The sequence below is a fragment of the Prionailurus bengalensis genome, chromosome B3 (assembly GCF_016509475.1).
Source record: "Prionailurus bengalensis isolate Pbe53 chromosome B3, Fcat_Pben_1.1_paternal_pri, whole genome shotgun sequence".
Lineage (NCBI taxonomy): Eukaryota > Metazoa > Chordata > Mammalia > Carnivora > Felidae > Prionailurus > Prionailurus bengalensis.
The window spans coordinates 98,751,874-98,766,566 of record NC_057355.1 but is presented as its reverse complement, the minus strand read 5'-3'; the positions used below and the strand labels follow the sequence as shown (position 1 = coordinate 98,766,566).

Genomic DNA, 14,693 nt, shown 5'->3' with positions numbered 1-14,693 from the left:
ACGTGGTGGTAGTTATGTGATCAGCCATGATATCCAGACAAATAGGATTAAAGCAGCTTGTGGTTTGTGAGTGACCATGGCATAGGCTTTTCGTGTTAATTTACACAGCCAGAGAGAGCCCAGAGAACAGACACTTCTCTTCAGAAAGTCATTGATACAGAGAAATTATGTGTTCAAGGGAGGAAAACTGTTAGTATGTTGATATTTGCTCTTTTGATAGCTTGCAACTGACATTTCAGTTAAACCTATTAGTATAAATTACTCCTGGTTATGTGCTACTAGGGAGATGTTGCAGGGAGCTTGATGAATCATGTAAGGTTGAGTCACTTGGAAACACTGATCAGTGGGGGGCTGAAAGCAGTTGGGAGTCAATTCTTTTTTTGGCATATAGTTTGAGCAGAAGAAAAAAGGACAGGACAAGGAGCGATTAGAGTTTGGAAGCAGATTTTTTTTTTTTTAACTCCACTGGCTAAAATATGTTATGTATGTTCCAGGAAATAGAAAGTGCTTTAATATGGAGGTGGGTAAGGGAAGGACCAGTAGATACATGTGAGGTTAAGTACAAGCAACATTTCCAAATGATGATGTGCTGTGGTTTGTTAAATAGAAGATTGACCGAAGGAATGCTGATAAATGAGCAAACTTGAAAAATAAGATTTATTCTAAACCAAATTATATTCACTTATTTTGAAGTTTAGGGATTTTTTTTTTGTTTTTAAAAATAGAAGTTACTTTTCATTATATTGAATAGTTGACAATTCTCCAATCTATTTTAAATGCTATTTCAAATTTTTGCTTGTCATCATTAAGGAGTAAATGTCGTTAAACTGCATCAACCAAAGATTTTGAAATTCATAGGAAACCTTTTGTTTTTCAACTTAGAAATTTCTCATATTATAAAATAGCACTTTATAAGTACATCCCCCGTAAAAGTGGGTCAACATCACATGCGTGACCTTTGGCAAGTTGCTTCCAGGTGTTCTCACCTGTGAAAATGAGAGTTTAGGACCAGGTGAAGTTTAAGGGGACTCTCAGGTCTAAAGTGCTATGAATTGTTGATCTAATACCGTAGAGGTCAGAAGACCGCAGGTCTCCTTCAACATCATGTTTAATCTGTTGGATAATATCAACAAAGGATAGCATGCGAATGCCGGTGTTTTCCTGGTGTCAGGTGGGGTCCTCCTTCGGTTTGTACGCTCACTCCAGAATGTCCCGTGATCACCATTTTGTATTTCTAAGTACAAATTTCTGAAATACAAAGTGGATCTTACCAGTCCTCTTTATAAAACCCTGTAATAGCTCCCCAAAGCTTACTGATGTGGTCCTAGCATGGGACACCAGGTTTCACAGCCCCATTTCTCCCCAGATTGCCACATAAAACGTGACACTGCCCCACGGAATCATTTCCATTCTGAGCCTCGTTCAGTAGGACAGTTGCTTTCTCCATCTGCACTGCCCTACCTTCTCTACTCTGCCTACACACCCCTGCCTGTCCTTCAGATATGGCTCAAATATGACTGCCTGTGTGGTAACTATTTTAGCTGACGGTGAGAAGAGTCAAGAGTTCCTTTCTCCGGTATCCATAGTATCTTCTGGGATTATTTCTATTACAGACTCCATTTGCACAGTAAATTGTAAAAATCTTCAAGGGCAAGAGCTGTGCCTTCCTCCCCTGTGTATCCCCAGTATCTTGTACCTTAATTCTTGGCACTTGGTATATCCCTAATACTTGTTGTGGGATGACCAAGTTAGCAGACCAATAAACTGATACTTACAAAATGATTTTGAAGAAGGGTAATAATAACAGTGTTTCGATTATTTTTCACTTTAAGATAGTTACTTTGACTAAAACTTCTAAAATCTGGGGAGCCTAGCTCGCTTAGTTGGTAGAGCATGTGACTCTTGATCTCAGGGTAGCGAGTTCAAGTCCCACTTTGGGCATGGCGCCTACCTAAAAAAATAAATAAAATTCTAAAACCTAATATTGTGAAAGGAAATGATCAGTACACTGCTGGAGCAGCCTGTCCAGAGGGCAGTTTGCGCATTGTGTATTAACAGCTTTAGAGACAAATCTTAGACCAAGCAACTCTACTTCTAATAATTTATCATAAGAAAATAATTGAGTATATGCACAAAGGTTTAGTTATACAAGTGTTTATTATTAAAGGATTTTCTATGTTTTTTTTTAATTGAAAAAAAAAATTTTTTTTAATTTTTTTTTTTCAACGTTTATTTATTTTTGGGACAGAGAGAGACAGAGCATGAACGGGGGAGGGGCAGAGAGAGAGGGAGACACAGAATCGGAAACAGGCTCCAGGCTCTGAGCCATCAGCCCAGAGCCCGACGCGGGGCTCGAACTCACGGACCGTGAGATCGTGACCTGGCTGAAGTCGGACGCTTAACCGACTACGCCACCCAGGCGCCCCGAAAAAAAATTTTAAGTAAGCTCTACACCTACTGTGGGGCTTGAACTCACAACCCTGAGATCAAGAGTTGCACTCTTTACCACCTGAGCCAGTCAAGTGTCCCGTTAAAGGATTTTTTTATAGTGTAAACATTGGAAACAACTGAAATGTCCAATAATAGATGGCTGGTTAAGTAAATTATGGTATGTCTTTACAATGAAATACAGTGGAGCCACTAAGAATCATGCTTATAGATAAAACATACATTGAAATAGGGGTGCCTGGGTGGCTCAGTCGTTTGAGTGTCTGACTTCAGCTCAGGTCATGATCTCACCATTCATGGGTTTGAGCCTCATGTTGGGCTCTGTGCTGACAGCTCAGAGCCTGGAACCTGCTTTGTATTCTGTGTCTCCCTCTGTCTCTGTCCCTCCCCCACTTGCACTCTGTCTCTGTCTCTCAAAAATAAATAAATGTTAAAAAAAAAAACCCAAACACTGAAATAGAAAAATGTTCATGAGTAATTGCAAAATGAAGAAAAATGCTATAATAAAAATACATAATTTCTTTTCATAGAATTCATATATAGATAGAAAAAAAGAAAAATAATTAATACACTTAATATTTTAATAGTGATACCTTGAATTATGATTGTTATAGTTTTCATTTTACTTATTTTTTAATGTTTATTTTTGAGAGAGAGAGTACAAGTGGGGGAGGTGCAGAGAGAGAGGGGGACAGAGGATCCCAAGCTGGCTCTGCGCTGATAGCAGAGAGGCTGACATGGGGCTTGAACCCACAAACCATGATATCATGACCTGAGCTGAAATCAGATGCTCAACTGACTGAGCCACCCAGGCGCCCCTATTTATGTTTTTTAAACTACTTCCCCCATGTTGCATGTATCACTGTGGTTACATTTTAATCATTAAAAATAATTCCTGACAAATAAAACTCAAAAGACCTGTCTCTACTTTGAATCTGAAATGGACACTAATTCATTGCCTCATTATCATGTTTGTAACTTCTTGTACTCCTTTGGAAAGCTTTTGGAAAAGATTCAAATTCATGTTGCTACTAACAAGCAAGTTTGTGCACAAGACATGTATCCTGCTACAGTGACATAAATATGTATCCATTATAATTTCCAGTGTGGTGCTTATGTTGTTTATATTTGCTCTTAAACAAACATATTACCATTCCTTATCTTCTGAAGAACTTAATATACTTATTCTTAAACTGTTGGTCTGTCCTTGGTCAAAGTTTGGTAAGTGACTAGTTTCTGGATTCCCTCCTCATTTTTCTATCCCTCTGTAAGTGCAGCCAGACATAATACTTCTTTCCCATTACCACTGGTTCTGCCTCTGACTCTGATGGAGTTTGTTCAAAGAACATCTGGTGGGGGAAGGTTATTACTGCAAGTTTTCAGTTTCTGGCAATGGAATTCTACAACTTTTATAAAACACTAAAACTCTATTTTTAGATTAAAAGTGATACATTGTTGCAATAATGTTTCAAGCAACACAGAAACATAGAAATAAAATTAACAGGTTGAGAAATAGTTTTCTAATTATTTTTCTATGTATATCCATATTTAAATAGATTGTATTCTACATCGTTCAGTTCTGCGTTTTTTAAAGAGTATTCAGGCACTATCTCCTGATTCAAACATACCTACTTTTAGGGACACCTGGGTGGCTCAGTCGGTTAAGCATCCCACTCTTGATTTCTGCTCAGGTCATGATGACCTCATGCTGTTAGCATGGAGCTTGCTTGGGATTCTCTCTCTGCCTATCCCTTGCATGCGCACGCTCGCTCTCTCTCTCTCTCTCTCTCACTGTCTCTCAAAATAAGTAAATAAACTTTAAAAAAATAGATAGGGGCGCCTGGGTGGCGCAGTCGGTTAAGCGTCCGACTTCAGCCAGGTCACGATCTCGCGGTCCGGGAGTTCGAGCCCCGCGTCAGGCTCTGGGCTGATGGCTCGGAGCCTGGAGCCTGATTCTGTGTCTCCCTCTCTCTCTGCCCCTCCCCCGTTCATGCTCTGTCTCTCTCTGTCCAAAAAATAAATTAAAAATGTTGAAAAAAAAAATTAAAAAAAAAATAGATAAAATGGACTGATTATATATGTTTGATAACTTGCATTGTTTTATAATTGCATTGTTTTATAATTGCATCCCCTAATTTGGAGATGGATGCAAAGAAGCTAGCCCAGGCTAGTAGTCATACTGCCTACTTTCCCTCATCCCAATCCTTTGCCTGCCAAACACCATTCTGATTATAACTTGACTTTGTTTATGGAATTGCACACAAGAAAAGTATAGCCTGGTACTCAAAATTTGAACATGGATGCAAACTCTTCCAAAGCATTTGTTTGTTAAATATTTTCATATTTATTTGGGATGCTATAACACAGAGGGCATGGTGGTGACAACCCTCAACATGCCTGGCTCTTGAGTCAGCTATTCCAATCTGGACAAGTTGTTTTCCATGCCTGGAATGCCATTATCATAGAACATCTCCCTTCACTATCCTCCAGGAGATTCCTGTTGCTTCCTTCTTGTGTGTCAGGCATCCAGTTTTCTCTGTTTCAAGTAATCTTTTATAGTCTACTTCTTTGGGTGGGGTGCTTCCTCCAGGGGCTCCCTGAGAAACGGTGTATGAGAGGTCTAAAAAAGAGAGTTGGGGGGGCGCCTGGGTGGCTCAGTCAGTTGGGTGTCCAACTTCGGCTCAGGTCATGGTCTCACCACTTGTGAGTTCAAGCCCTGTGTCAGGCTGTGTGCTGACAGCTCAGACCCTGGAGCCTGCTTCCCTTTTTGTGTCTCCCTCTCTCTTTCTGCCCTTCTCCTGCTCACACTCTGTCTCTTTCTCTCAAAAATAAACACACATTAAAAAAATAATAAAAATAAAAAAGAGAGAGATTGAAGTCTTGCCTTTGCACTTTAAAAATTCTTTCACACAGTTGATTGGTATTTTGTGTGAATATAGATTTGTATGTTTGTTTTTTTAGAAAATAATAGTCCTTCAAAATTTTTTTTAAATATTTATTTATTTTTGAGACAGAGTATGAGCAGGGAGGGGGAGAGAGAGAGGGAGAGAGGGAATCCCAGGCAGTTTCCACGCTCAATGCAGAGCCCGATGCAGGGCTGGCCTCACAAGGTCATGACCTGAACTGAGATCAAGAGTCGGACACTTAACTGCCTGAGCCACCCAGCCTCCCCTTGAAAGCATTTTTGAAGTGCCCTCTATCTTCCAGTGTTAAGAAGTCTGTTGCCATTCTATTTTCTGCTCCTTTGTGAAGTCCGTTTCTTTTTTTATTTCCAGAAGCTTCCTCTCTTTGTTAACAGAATTCTGCATTATGAAAATCATGGGCCTTGCTTTTTACCCCTTATGCTGGCACTTGGTGGGCTCCTTTTGTCTGAGAAAGAAAATTTGAATTGTTTTATTACTGAATTACTATCCTTTGTTTTCTGTATTTTCCTGTTCTGGGCCTTTTGTTATTTGGATTCTGGACTCTAATTGGTCCTTTTGCTTTTTTTATAGTGTCTTTTTCTTGTTTCGTGGATGCAACAGCTTTCCTTTTCTCTATTAATGTTTTTCTTTTTTTTCTTTTTCTTTTCTTTAAAAATTTTTAATGTTTTATTTATTTTTGAGAGAGAGAGAGGGCATGTGTATGAGCAGGGGAGGGGCAGAGAGAGAAGGAGACACAGAATCCGAAGCAGGCTCCAGGCTCTGAGCTGACAGCACAGAGCCTGACGCTGGGTTCAAACTCATGAACCATGAGATCATGACCTGAGCAGAAGTCAGATGCTTAACTGACTCAGCCACCCAGGTGCCCCTTTTTTTGTTTTTTTTTTAAAGTTCTCGTCACCCTCCACGGTTTCTTTTTCTTTTAAGTTGTTTTCTTTCTGTTTGTTTTGATCTCTACCCTTCTCATTTCAGGCTTTCCTTGGACATTAGATAATGCCCATGGTTAAGAGTAGGGTGCTATTGGAAGCTCTGGGCTTCACTGTGGGGTTATCTGGCTGGTTCATTTGCTGGGAAACCCTAATGTCAGAATTTTCAGATCTTTCCTCCTGAGCTTCCTCCATAAAAGTCTTCCAGTATTTCCAGCTTTGTTAGAGCCAGTGAGGGAAGAAGCCTGGGGAGTCTCAGCATTCGCCAGTTAGTATGTACATAATCATTTAATCCTCTGTTTTGGGAACAGTATCTACCATCTCAACTGTACCAAACATCCTCTATTTTACACTCTCCAGAAAACAAAACTCCAGCCTTCTACTAGGTTGGGGGAAGAGTGCTCCCTACTGGGATACAATAGGGGGAGGGATCTAGAGATTTCATTGTTTCCAAAACAGATTTTCCACACTCCTCTGCCCCTCCCACTTCCAGAGGGATCTTGGCTGCCAGGTCTTGCACCCTTGGAGGTGCACCCCCACCTTTGGAGGATTCTTTGGGACAAACTGGTTGGTCTTCCACTCTCTCCTCTTCTGGCTTAGGTTTTGGCTTTCTTGGATCTGCTGTCGGTTTTCATTCATCCGCCTGCTTTCCAAATTCCAGAATGTGTTGCTATTATCTCTTCTCCTGTTCTGACCATGTAGGTTTTGGTCTTGGAAAAAACCTCTCCGTGTGGCTATAGTCAGGTTTGGAGAGGGAGTGAAATTAGATGGTCTTGTTCAACCTACCGTCTTAATCCACGAGTCCTTTGAAACACTCCCTTCACTTGGCTTTGGCAACACGGCTTTTTTGAGTGTCACCTTATTTTCCCCCATACTCAACCCCAGTCTCTTGCTGAATCCCTCTCTGCTCTCTGACCTCCACCTGTTGTAGGGCCTCAGGACTTTGACCTTCTCTTCTTTTTCTGTATTCACTTCCGTGGCTTCCATCTAGCCCTAGGGCTCCAAATATCACCCATATGTATATACTTCCCAAATTTATATTTCCAGCCTGACCTCCCTTGTGAATTCAGAACTGCCAACCCAGAGGCTTTCTTTTGCTGTCCAATAAGCATCTCAATATATTCACCTTTCCTCCCCCAAACCAGATCTTCCCTCAGCATTCTCCTCAGTAAAGAGCCCCACCATGGACCAGCTAGTCAAGCTGAAACCTTGGTATCATTCCTTGGTTCCTTTCTGTCTCTCCTATCCAATCTTTCAGAAAATCCTGAAGATTCTATTTTGAAAATATTGCCCAAATCTGGCCACTTCTCACTCCCGTAACCACTACTTCAAATGTTAACTTAAGCAGAGAAGCTCTCTGGACCACGCTACAGAAGATAGTGCCCCTTCCGGCACAGAACCCTGTGTACCTACGTGTATATCCAATTCCAACCCAACACAACAGAACGGATTCTAATTATTTCCCTCTTATCTTTGTAACTCCCTTCTTCAGCAGTGAAAAACTTGCCTCCTATCATCATCAGCTAAGAAGGATCTTAGAGATGGACTCTGAGGCCCTGGCATTTTAGAGAAGAAACAGAGTAATAAAAGTGGAGTAGCTAGCTCAAGATGACCACTAGATGGTTTGGACGTTTGAGGACTGTGTAATAATGGGCCCAGCTTTAGAGGAGTATTAATAAATATGCTGTTATGATTTACTTTTAAGTGCTCCTTTTGCATAATTTCTTTAGGGAAATCTTTTTAGAGACTAAAGTGGCCTGGCCCTGATAACCTTATATTAATATTTAATTCATTAAATAATCAAAGTATGCTCCATATTTTTTCTGGACAAGAAGGTGAGGCTGAGGGAAGCATTTTCTCTAAAGTTCCCTCTTCTTAGTTGTATTTTTCTAGGCCTTCTTTCTAAACAGGTGAGTTTTCCTGGCATTGTACCAGTGTAGCACTAGGACAAGGAAGAGAATTTAGAGAGAAGATACTTCAATCCCAGGGACATGGTTCTGGTCCAGAAATGTCCCAGCTCTTCCTGGCGGTGGCCTCTTCATTTCCTCCACATTGTCCCATCCTCTGTTCAAGCATCCTCTGATCTACTTGAAAGGATTTCCTGAACATCTGGTCTGGTGACAACAGTGGCCTCGTGGCCCATCCCAGAGCCTAGAAGTGACTTGTTTTGGTCACCTAAACACAACTACTAGAGAGAGTTTCCTCCCTGGTTTACTTATTAGTTCTGGCTGGGGACCATAACACCATTGTTTAACGTCTGATTCATAAAAACAGTAAGTCCGGATGGTGGGTGGGAGGCTCTAAAAATAAATGTACTCTCTCTGTAGTCATTTCACTCATTGCCCGATATATATTTTAAAGGCTCCCAGAAGAGGAGTCTCTTCCTAATTCGCACGAAGCATCTGACAGGGCTACTGGTTGCCCTGGTTATGTAAGCTGAGAGTCAGGGAAGAAGTGGGAGGCTGGGGGCAGTGGCACCAAGTGTAGATGACGGTGATAGAGGACAGGGCAGAGAGATGTGGAGTGGGATGCGGCTAGCTGCCAGAGAGAAGCAGTGTGGGAAAGAACCACTTATTCACTTTTGTTACATGCTGTGCAATGTAAACCTCTTCCCTCTTGGCAGTAAAATCTTCATTACTTAAAAAAAAAAAAAAATGCTGCCTGGGGAGTCTGGAGAAACCATGTGCCCGTGCATGAAAGATGAATTCTGTCTCAAGGCATCTGTTTGAAGCCGCTTGAAAAAAGCAAACAAACAACAATACCTTTTATGCTATGTATTAGCTAACTTTTCATCAACAAAAAGCTCCTGGTAGAAATGGAGCTCAAATTACCAGGCAGGTTTCCAGTGGTGTCACAGATGTTTGAGGTAGGTGATCCTAAGTATTTGTGGAAACCCCTCAGTCTTCATGGTCCCTTTCTGTAGAAGTCAATGTTAGTACTGCTATTACCTTGCTGTCCCTAGAATCCCACTGTGTGTTGATCACACGCTCTTTACACTTTGGATTTGCTCTGTGAGGTAGATGGCGGTATGTGTCACTACGTAAGCCTGTCTTAGTTTACTCTTTCCTTCCTTCCTTTCCTTCCTTCCTTCCTTCCTTTCCTTTCCTTCCTTCCTTCCTTCCTTCCTTCCTTCCTTCCTTCCTTCCTTCCTTCAGCTGAGTTCCATGGCTACACTAAAGAATGTGTTTATGTTGCTTCTTTATTTTTATTAGGGTACCAGAACATCTTGTGAAGAGCATAACTTGGCAGACATTGCAAGCTGTAAATTTTTGCCATAAACACAACGTAAGTCTCATGATCGCCCTTGAAAAATCAGAAGGCTGCCCTTAAGCTGAGGTAGAGCCTTTGTACAAAATTTACATCCTACTTTTGTGGATATGATTTTCACCCAAATCTTCTGAAGCCTGGTTGGGGTTAACAGAGGCTAAAAATGCCAACCTGGCTATTCTTACTTGTTCAGGTTACATAAAAGATGTATTGTTACAATGTTAAGAAAGTAGTTATAGGTTTATATTGGTGAGAAACCGCTTAAAGTAGAATCTGGAGTCTGCATTGATCTGGCACCCTCAAAAAACTCTGAAACTGGAGAGAGGAGCCCCAGGTGGCTCATGCCTGTTTAGTTGCGGGAGGTGGAGTCCCACGCGCCATGCACAAATGCTGGTGTCTGTGTTGGTGAGATAAGAATGCCAACGCTGGAGCACAGCAGCCCAGCGGACGTCTCTGAGAGTCCTGGCCAGAGCTAGGCTGCGTGGGAGGCACAGGGGGCCGCTGCCCAGGTGGTAAGACGCCACGAACACTGGGCAAGTGACTGCTCCCTCCAGTACGGCACTGCCCCCTCCCTGCACACGGAAGCCAGATTCCAATATTTCAGCTTCATTTTGGCCGTCAGGGCACCTTGACTGCAATATGTCATATCCTATCTACTGCCAGGCTCAATTTAGCCGGTGGGCTGAATCCCCTACCTTAGGAGGTCCTAAATGATTTTTCCTGAAACTGCCTTTCTGGAAGGAGAAAATACAGAAGTCGCCAGCACTTCCCCCTGTGGAGCCTCCACTCAGCTGAAGGCTACAATCCTTGTCAAAATGCATGTATCCCAGAGAGCGTGGGCACCTTATGCTGCTATTTATTGCAAGTGGGGGTGAGCACTTTCCTGAAGGCAGGTGTTAAGACGGGGGAGCAAGAGACACCTCCTAAAGGCCCTGGTGGGGAAAATCAGAGACAGTAAAGAGGAATACAACACATACCACTGTTCCCTGGAGAGTCCCTGAAGCTCTGGGCGGCCACATGTACTGATGTGGGGAGGGTGTAGAACCTTGTAAAAGAATTCCCAGAACAGAATAGGAACACATTCTTGCTTGTGAGTCCTTCTGACCATCTGTCATCATGATATTCATGGGTGTACCCATTTATAGTAATATGTGAAGCCAGTGGGAAAAGAATGGCGATCTCAGGAACATTAATTGCTGAGAACCAGATAGATAGTAACAAAATAATTGAGAAACTGTCTCCCCCCACCCCCAGATTTTCAAGAATAATAAATACCCATGGGGAAACATGCACACTGATCTCTCACCCTGAAGGTCCTTTGGAGGGAGAACTAGGCCAGGCCCAAGAAGAACCTCTGTCCTCTCTCCAAATTCTAGAAAGTCAAGAATACCCCAGGGTTTCAGCTGTAAGCTAAAGAGGGTCTCTCAGATTGCAGCAGGATCCAACATTCTTCTCCAGAGAGGAAAATGCTTGGGAGAAGGGAAGATTATTGGAAATTGGGATTTTGACCCAAATGTTGTTTTTATGTAATCCTTAATTAGGTTGTTGGTTTGTTCTTTGCCAAGAGAATTGTTATTTAATAAGAAAATCATGTGAAGATTCTTCAACTTTCTTCTAACATTAGCCTGTTAAACAATGTCAGCTGTGGTTTGGAAACCACAGGTGATTTGAGTCTAAGTTATGGAGTGGGGGCTATGTCCCGTGGGGGTGGATGTCGCTCTAAGAACTTGTGTGTGGGACAGAGCTGACATCTAGCGACTCTCCCCAGAGGCTAAGCTCTGTCTACCCTTGTTTATCTTGTCAGGATGAATTCCAAGAGCTGGAAGGGAGGTCTCTTGGCAAGCTCTGGTTCCCGCCCTTCTCTTCCCCAGCTTATCTCAGCAGGCCCAGGGCTTGTCCTGTTTACCAGGCGGACTGTGTTCTGTTCTCAGCTAAACAACTGAACTGTGAATTCTGCTTATGTATCAACTTGCAGCTTCTACAGCCCCGATGCAGGCCTCACCCAGAGGCTTTTAACATTTTCCCTTCCACCTAGGCTTACGAGAATAAATATAGGGCACCCAGTTAAATTTGAATTTCAGAGAAACAATCTTAACTTTTTAGTATAAGTATGTCCCAAATATTTCATGGGATGTACTTACACTGAAAACTTATTTGTTGTTTATTCTGCCTACCCTATGTTCATTTTTGCTTTCTTCCTTTTTGGTTCTCTTGGGTCCTTTAGGAATTTGGAGTGATTCAGGCTATAATAAGTATGGTACTAGATTTATTTTAGGCTGCTATTTTGTAGCCTATTATCCAAACAGCCAGTACAAGGTTTTAATGATTTTTCAGATATTTGCTAAATATTCATGAGTTCTGTTTATCCCATACGTTATAGTTCTCCTTGATAATCTATTTTTGTTTTGTGACTAGTGCATACATAGAGATGTGAAGCCAGAAAATATCCTCATCACAAAACATTCAGTGATTAAGCTTTGTGACTTTGGATTTGCTCGGCTTTTGAGTGAGTGTTGATATTTTCTTAAATAATTGTAAAAGAGAGAGAGATTTCTTTATATGAGAAAGGCTCTTGATGCTATAAAAAGCTAGTTCTTATATGTTTAGGGCATAAGCATGCCCTAAATTACAATTCTGCAATTACTGAAAACATGTAGATACATACAGTGGCTTAGAAATGTATGCTATATAAATTATACCACAGTAGTTATTGTTAAAGAGAATGTTATTCTCCTGGTTTCTACCTTTTTTTTTTTTTTTTCTTAAATAGTGATCTCAGAAGTACTATTTTAGAAGAGTGGTGGTTTTCAGCTTTGGCTGCAGATTAGAATCATCTGGGGAACTATTAACTCTAACTATAAAAACTACACTGAGAGCTCACCAGGCTCTCCCCCAGGAGTTCTGGTCTCACTGGACTGAGATGGGGCCCAAGCGTTAGTAATTTAACAAATACTACATTAATGATTTTAATATGCAACCAGTATGGAGAACCATTGATTTACAAAAGCCACAAGATGGGGCACAAGCTTGATTTCTTAGGTCTTCCCCCTCCCTGTTTTGATTCCAGTCTTCCACTGCTCTCTCTCTGTTTTCCATGTACCATCACTGGCCAGCTGGACCAAGTGACTACTACACAGACTATGTGGCTACCAGGTGGTACCGCTCCCCGGAACTATTGGTGGGGGACACCCAGTATGGCCCCCCAGTAGATGTGTGGGCTGTTGGCTGTGTCTTTGCTGAGCTGCTGTCAGGGGTGCCTCTGTGGCCGGGGAAATCAGATGTGGATCAGCTCTATCTGATTAGGAAAACCTTGGGTAAGTGGTGTTTTTGTTATGCCTTTTGGGAAACTGAATAGTTTGACCCGTGTCAATACAGGATGGAGCCAAGCTCCCAGTCTCATTCGATGCCCTTTACAGTCACAAAGGAGGGGTACTCTAGAAGCCTCACTTAAATAATTCCATAAAAGGTGTCCACATTTGGGGGTACCTGGCTGACTCAGTCCGTAGAGCATGCAACTCTTGATCTCGGGGTTGTGAGTTTGAGCCCACCTTGGGCATACAGATTATTTAAAAAAAAAAAAAAAAAAAGGAAAAAGTTGTCCACGTTTGTTTTTAATAAAAAGAATTAACTAGAGTGAATACATACCGATTGTTCAAAAGGACACAAGGTTCTCTCTTCAGCATTGTTTGGATCAAGTTAAACTCTGAATAATGATCATAGCAACAGTAAAAGCTACGTTTCTGTATGGGCCTAACAGTTTACAGAATGCTACTGTGTTTTATTTCATTTATTAGGATTTCATTTATTAGGATTTATTCTTTATTATTGTAATTTATTCTTTGGGTATCCTTCACTCTAGTCTGCCAGGCTAGATGGGATCACTGAGATGCTTTAGAAGATTCTAAACCTTCTAAGTGTCAGGAAGAAAGTCTGGATCTTCTGGTGTCACTTTCGTTGTCTTTCTCTCTACTCTTGGGGTGGGATGGGGGAGGGAAGGGGAGGAGAAGAGAGACTTGGAGAGGAATGGATGAAAAGATCTATAAGCAGTGACTGCCTTCTTCAAAAGTCAGGGAATTGCTACTACTCCCCAATTGAAAGCAAACTTCCTCCTCTAAACTCTTGGAGCATCTACCATCACCCTGTCTTGTCTTGTACTTTTATCTCCCCAAAGATACTGTAAGCTACCTGAGAGTGAGATCATGTCTTACATTTCTAGATTTCCTCCACCAATATCTGCACATAGTAGGCAGTAGGTATTTGCTGATGGGTTTTTTTGAGTAGTATGTAAGGCACCTTGGAGCGATTCCAGGGGCACTCAGCCTTCCTTTGTTTCAGGGCACCCTCTTGTGTCTCCACTTCCAGCACCCTGATGGAAGAAAGTTGTTAAGATACAAGCAGTGTGCTCATGATGAAGTTCACTGAGATCCGGGGCAAGGTAGTAGAGAGTTGTTTTGGCTGCTTGTACAAAATGGGGCAAGACAACAGTTTTTGGATTTGCAGGAGAGGTAAAGTTCAAAACAAATCTGTAAAATTAGACAACTTGATACCCTGGGGTGGAAACTCCAGTCCAGTTTCTGGGTTAGCAATATTTCTGGGTCCCTGATTGGGAGGTTTTTGTCATTCACTCTGCTTTGGGAAGTGGGCCTGGGTGTACCCCAGGGGCACCCTGCTGAGTATCTCCTGGTATTCTCGGAACAAAATTCCTCTTCACATGTAATATCCCTAGAATTTGACACAAGGGTGATTTTAGCTGATTTGGCTGAAATGTGGGTAGGATGAGCCTCACCTTATCCTCCAGAATATAGAAATGCTTCTTTTGTTTCATTGATTCATATTGTAAATGCTTTCTAAGCAGTAGGTAAAATGGGATTTCCAAGTGATCACTATTTGATGAAACAAGAAAAGGTGGTTCCAATTTGGAAATGAATTCCTTCTAGCTAGAAGATCTTCCATGATTTCTTCTTGCCTTCTTACCTTCTTTTCCTCCTCCTACCCCTCCTCCTTCCTTCCTTCCTTTCATCCCTCTTTCTTCCTTCCTCTCTTCCTTTTTCCCTTGCTTTTATCCTCAGATATTTATTGACTGCTTGTATGTGTCAGGCACTGTTCTAAGTGGTAGGCCAGTACCCTTTTA

General features: G+C 41.7%; 1 protein-coding gene across 2 annotated transcripts in view; it reads left to right on the top strand.

The window, feature by feature from the left end:
• CDKL1 (cyclin dependent kinase like 1) overlaps positions 1 to 14,693 on the top strand; it is a 60,586-nt gene that overhangs the window by 36,718 nt on the left and 9,175 nt on the right. For both annotated transcript variants that reach the window (XM_043556103.1, XM_043556104.1), the window contains exons 4-6: positions 9,508 to 9,580; positions 11,978 to 12,068; positions 12,676 to 12,876. In XM_043556103.1, the coding sequence (XP_043412038.1) occupies positions 9,508 to 9,580; positions 11,978 to 12,068; positions 12,676 to 12,876 (365 nt within the window). The remainder of the gene's footprint in view (positions 1 to 9,507; positions 9,581 to 11,977; positions 12,069 to 12,675; positions 12,877 to 14,693) is intronic.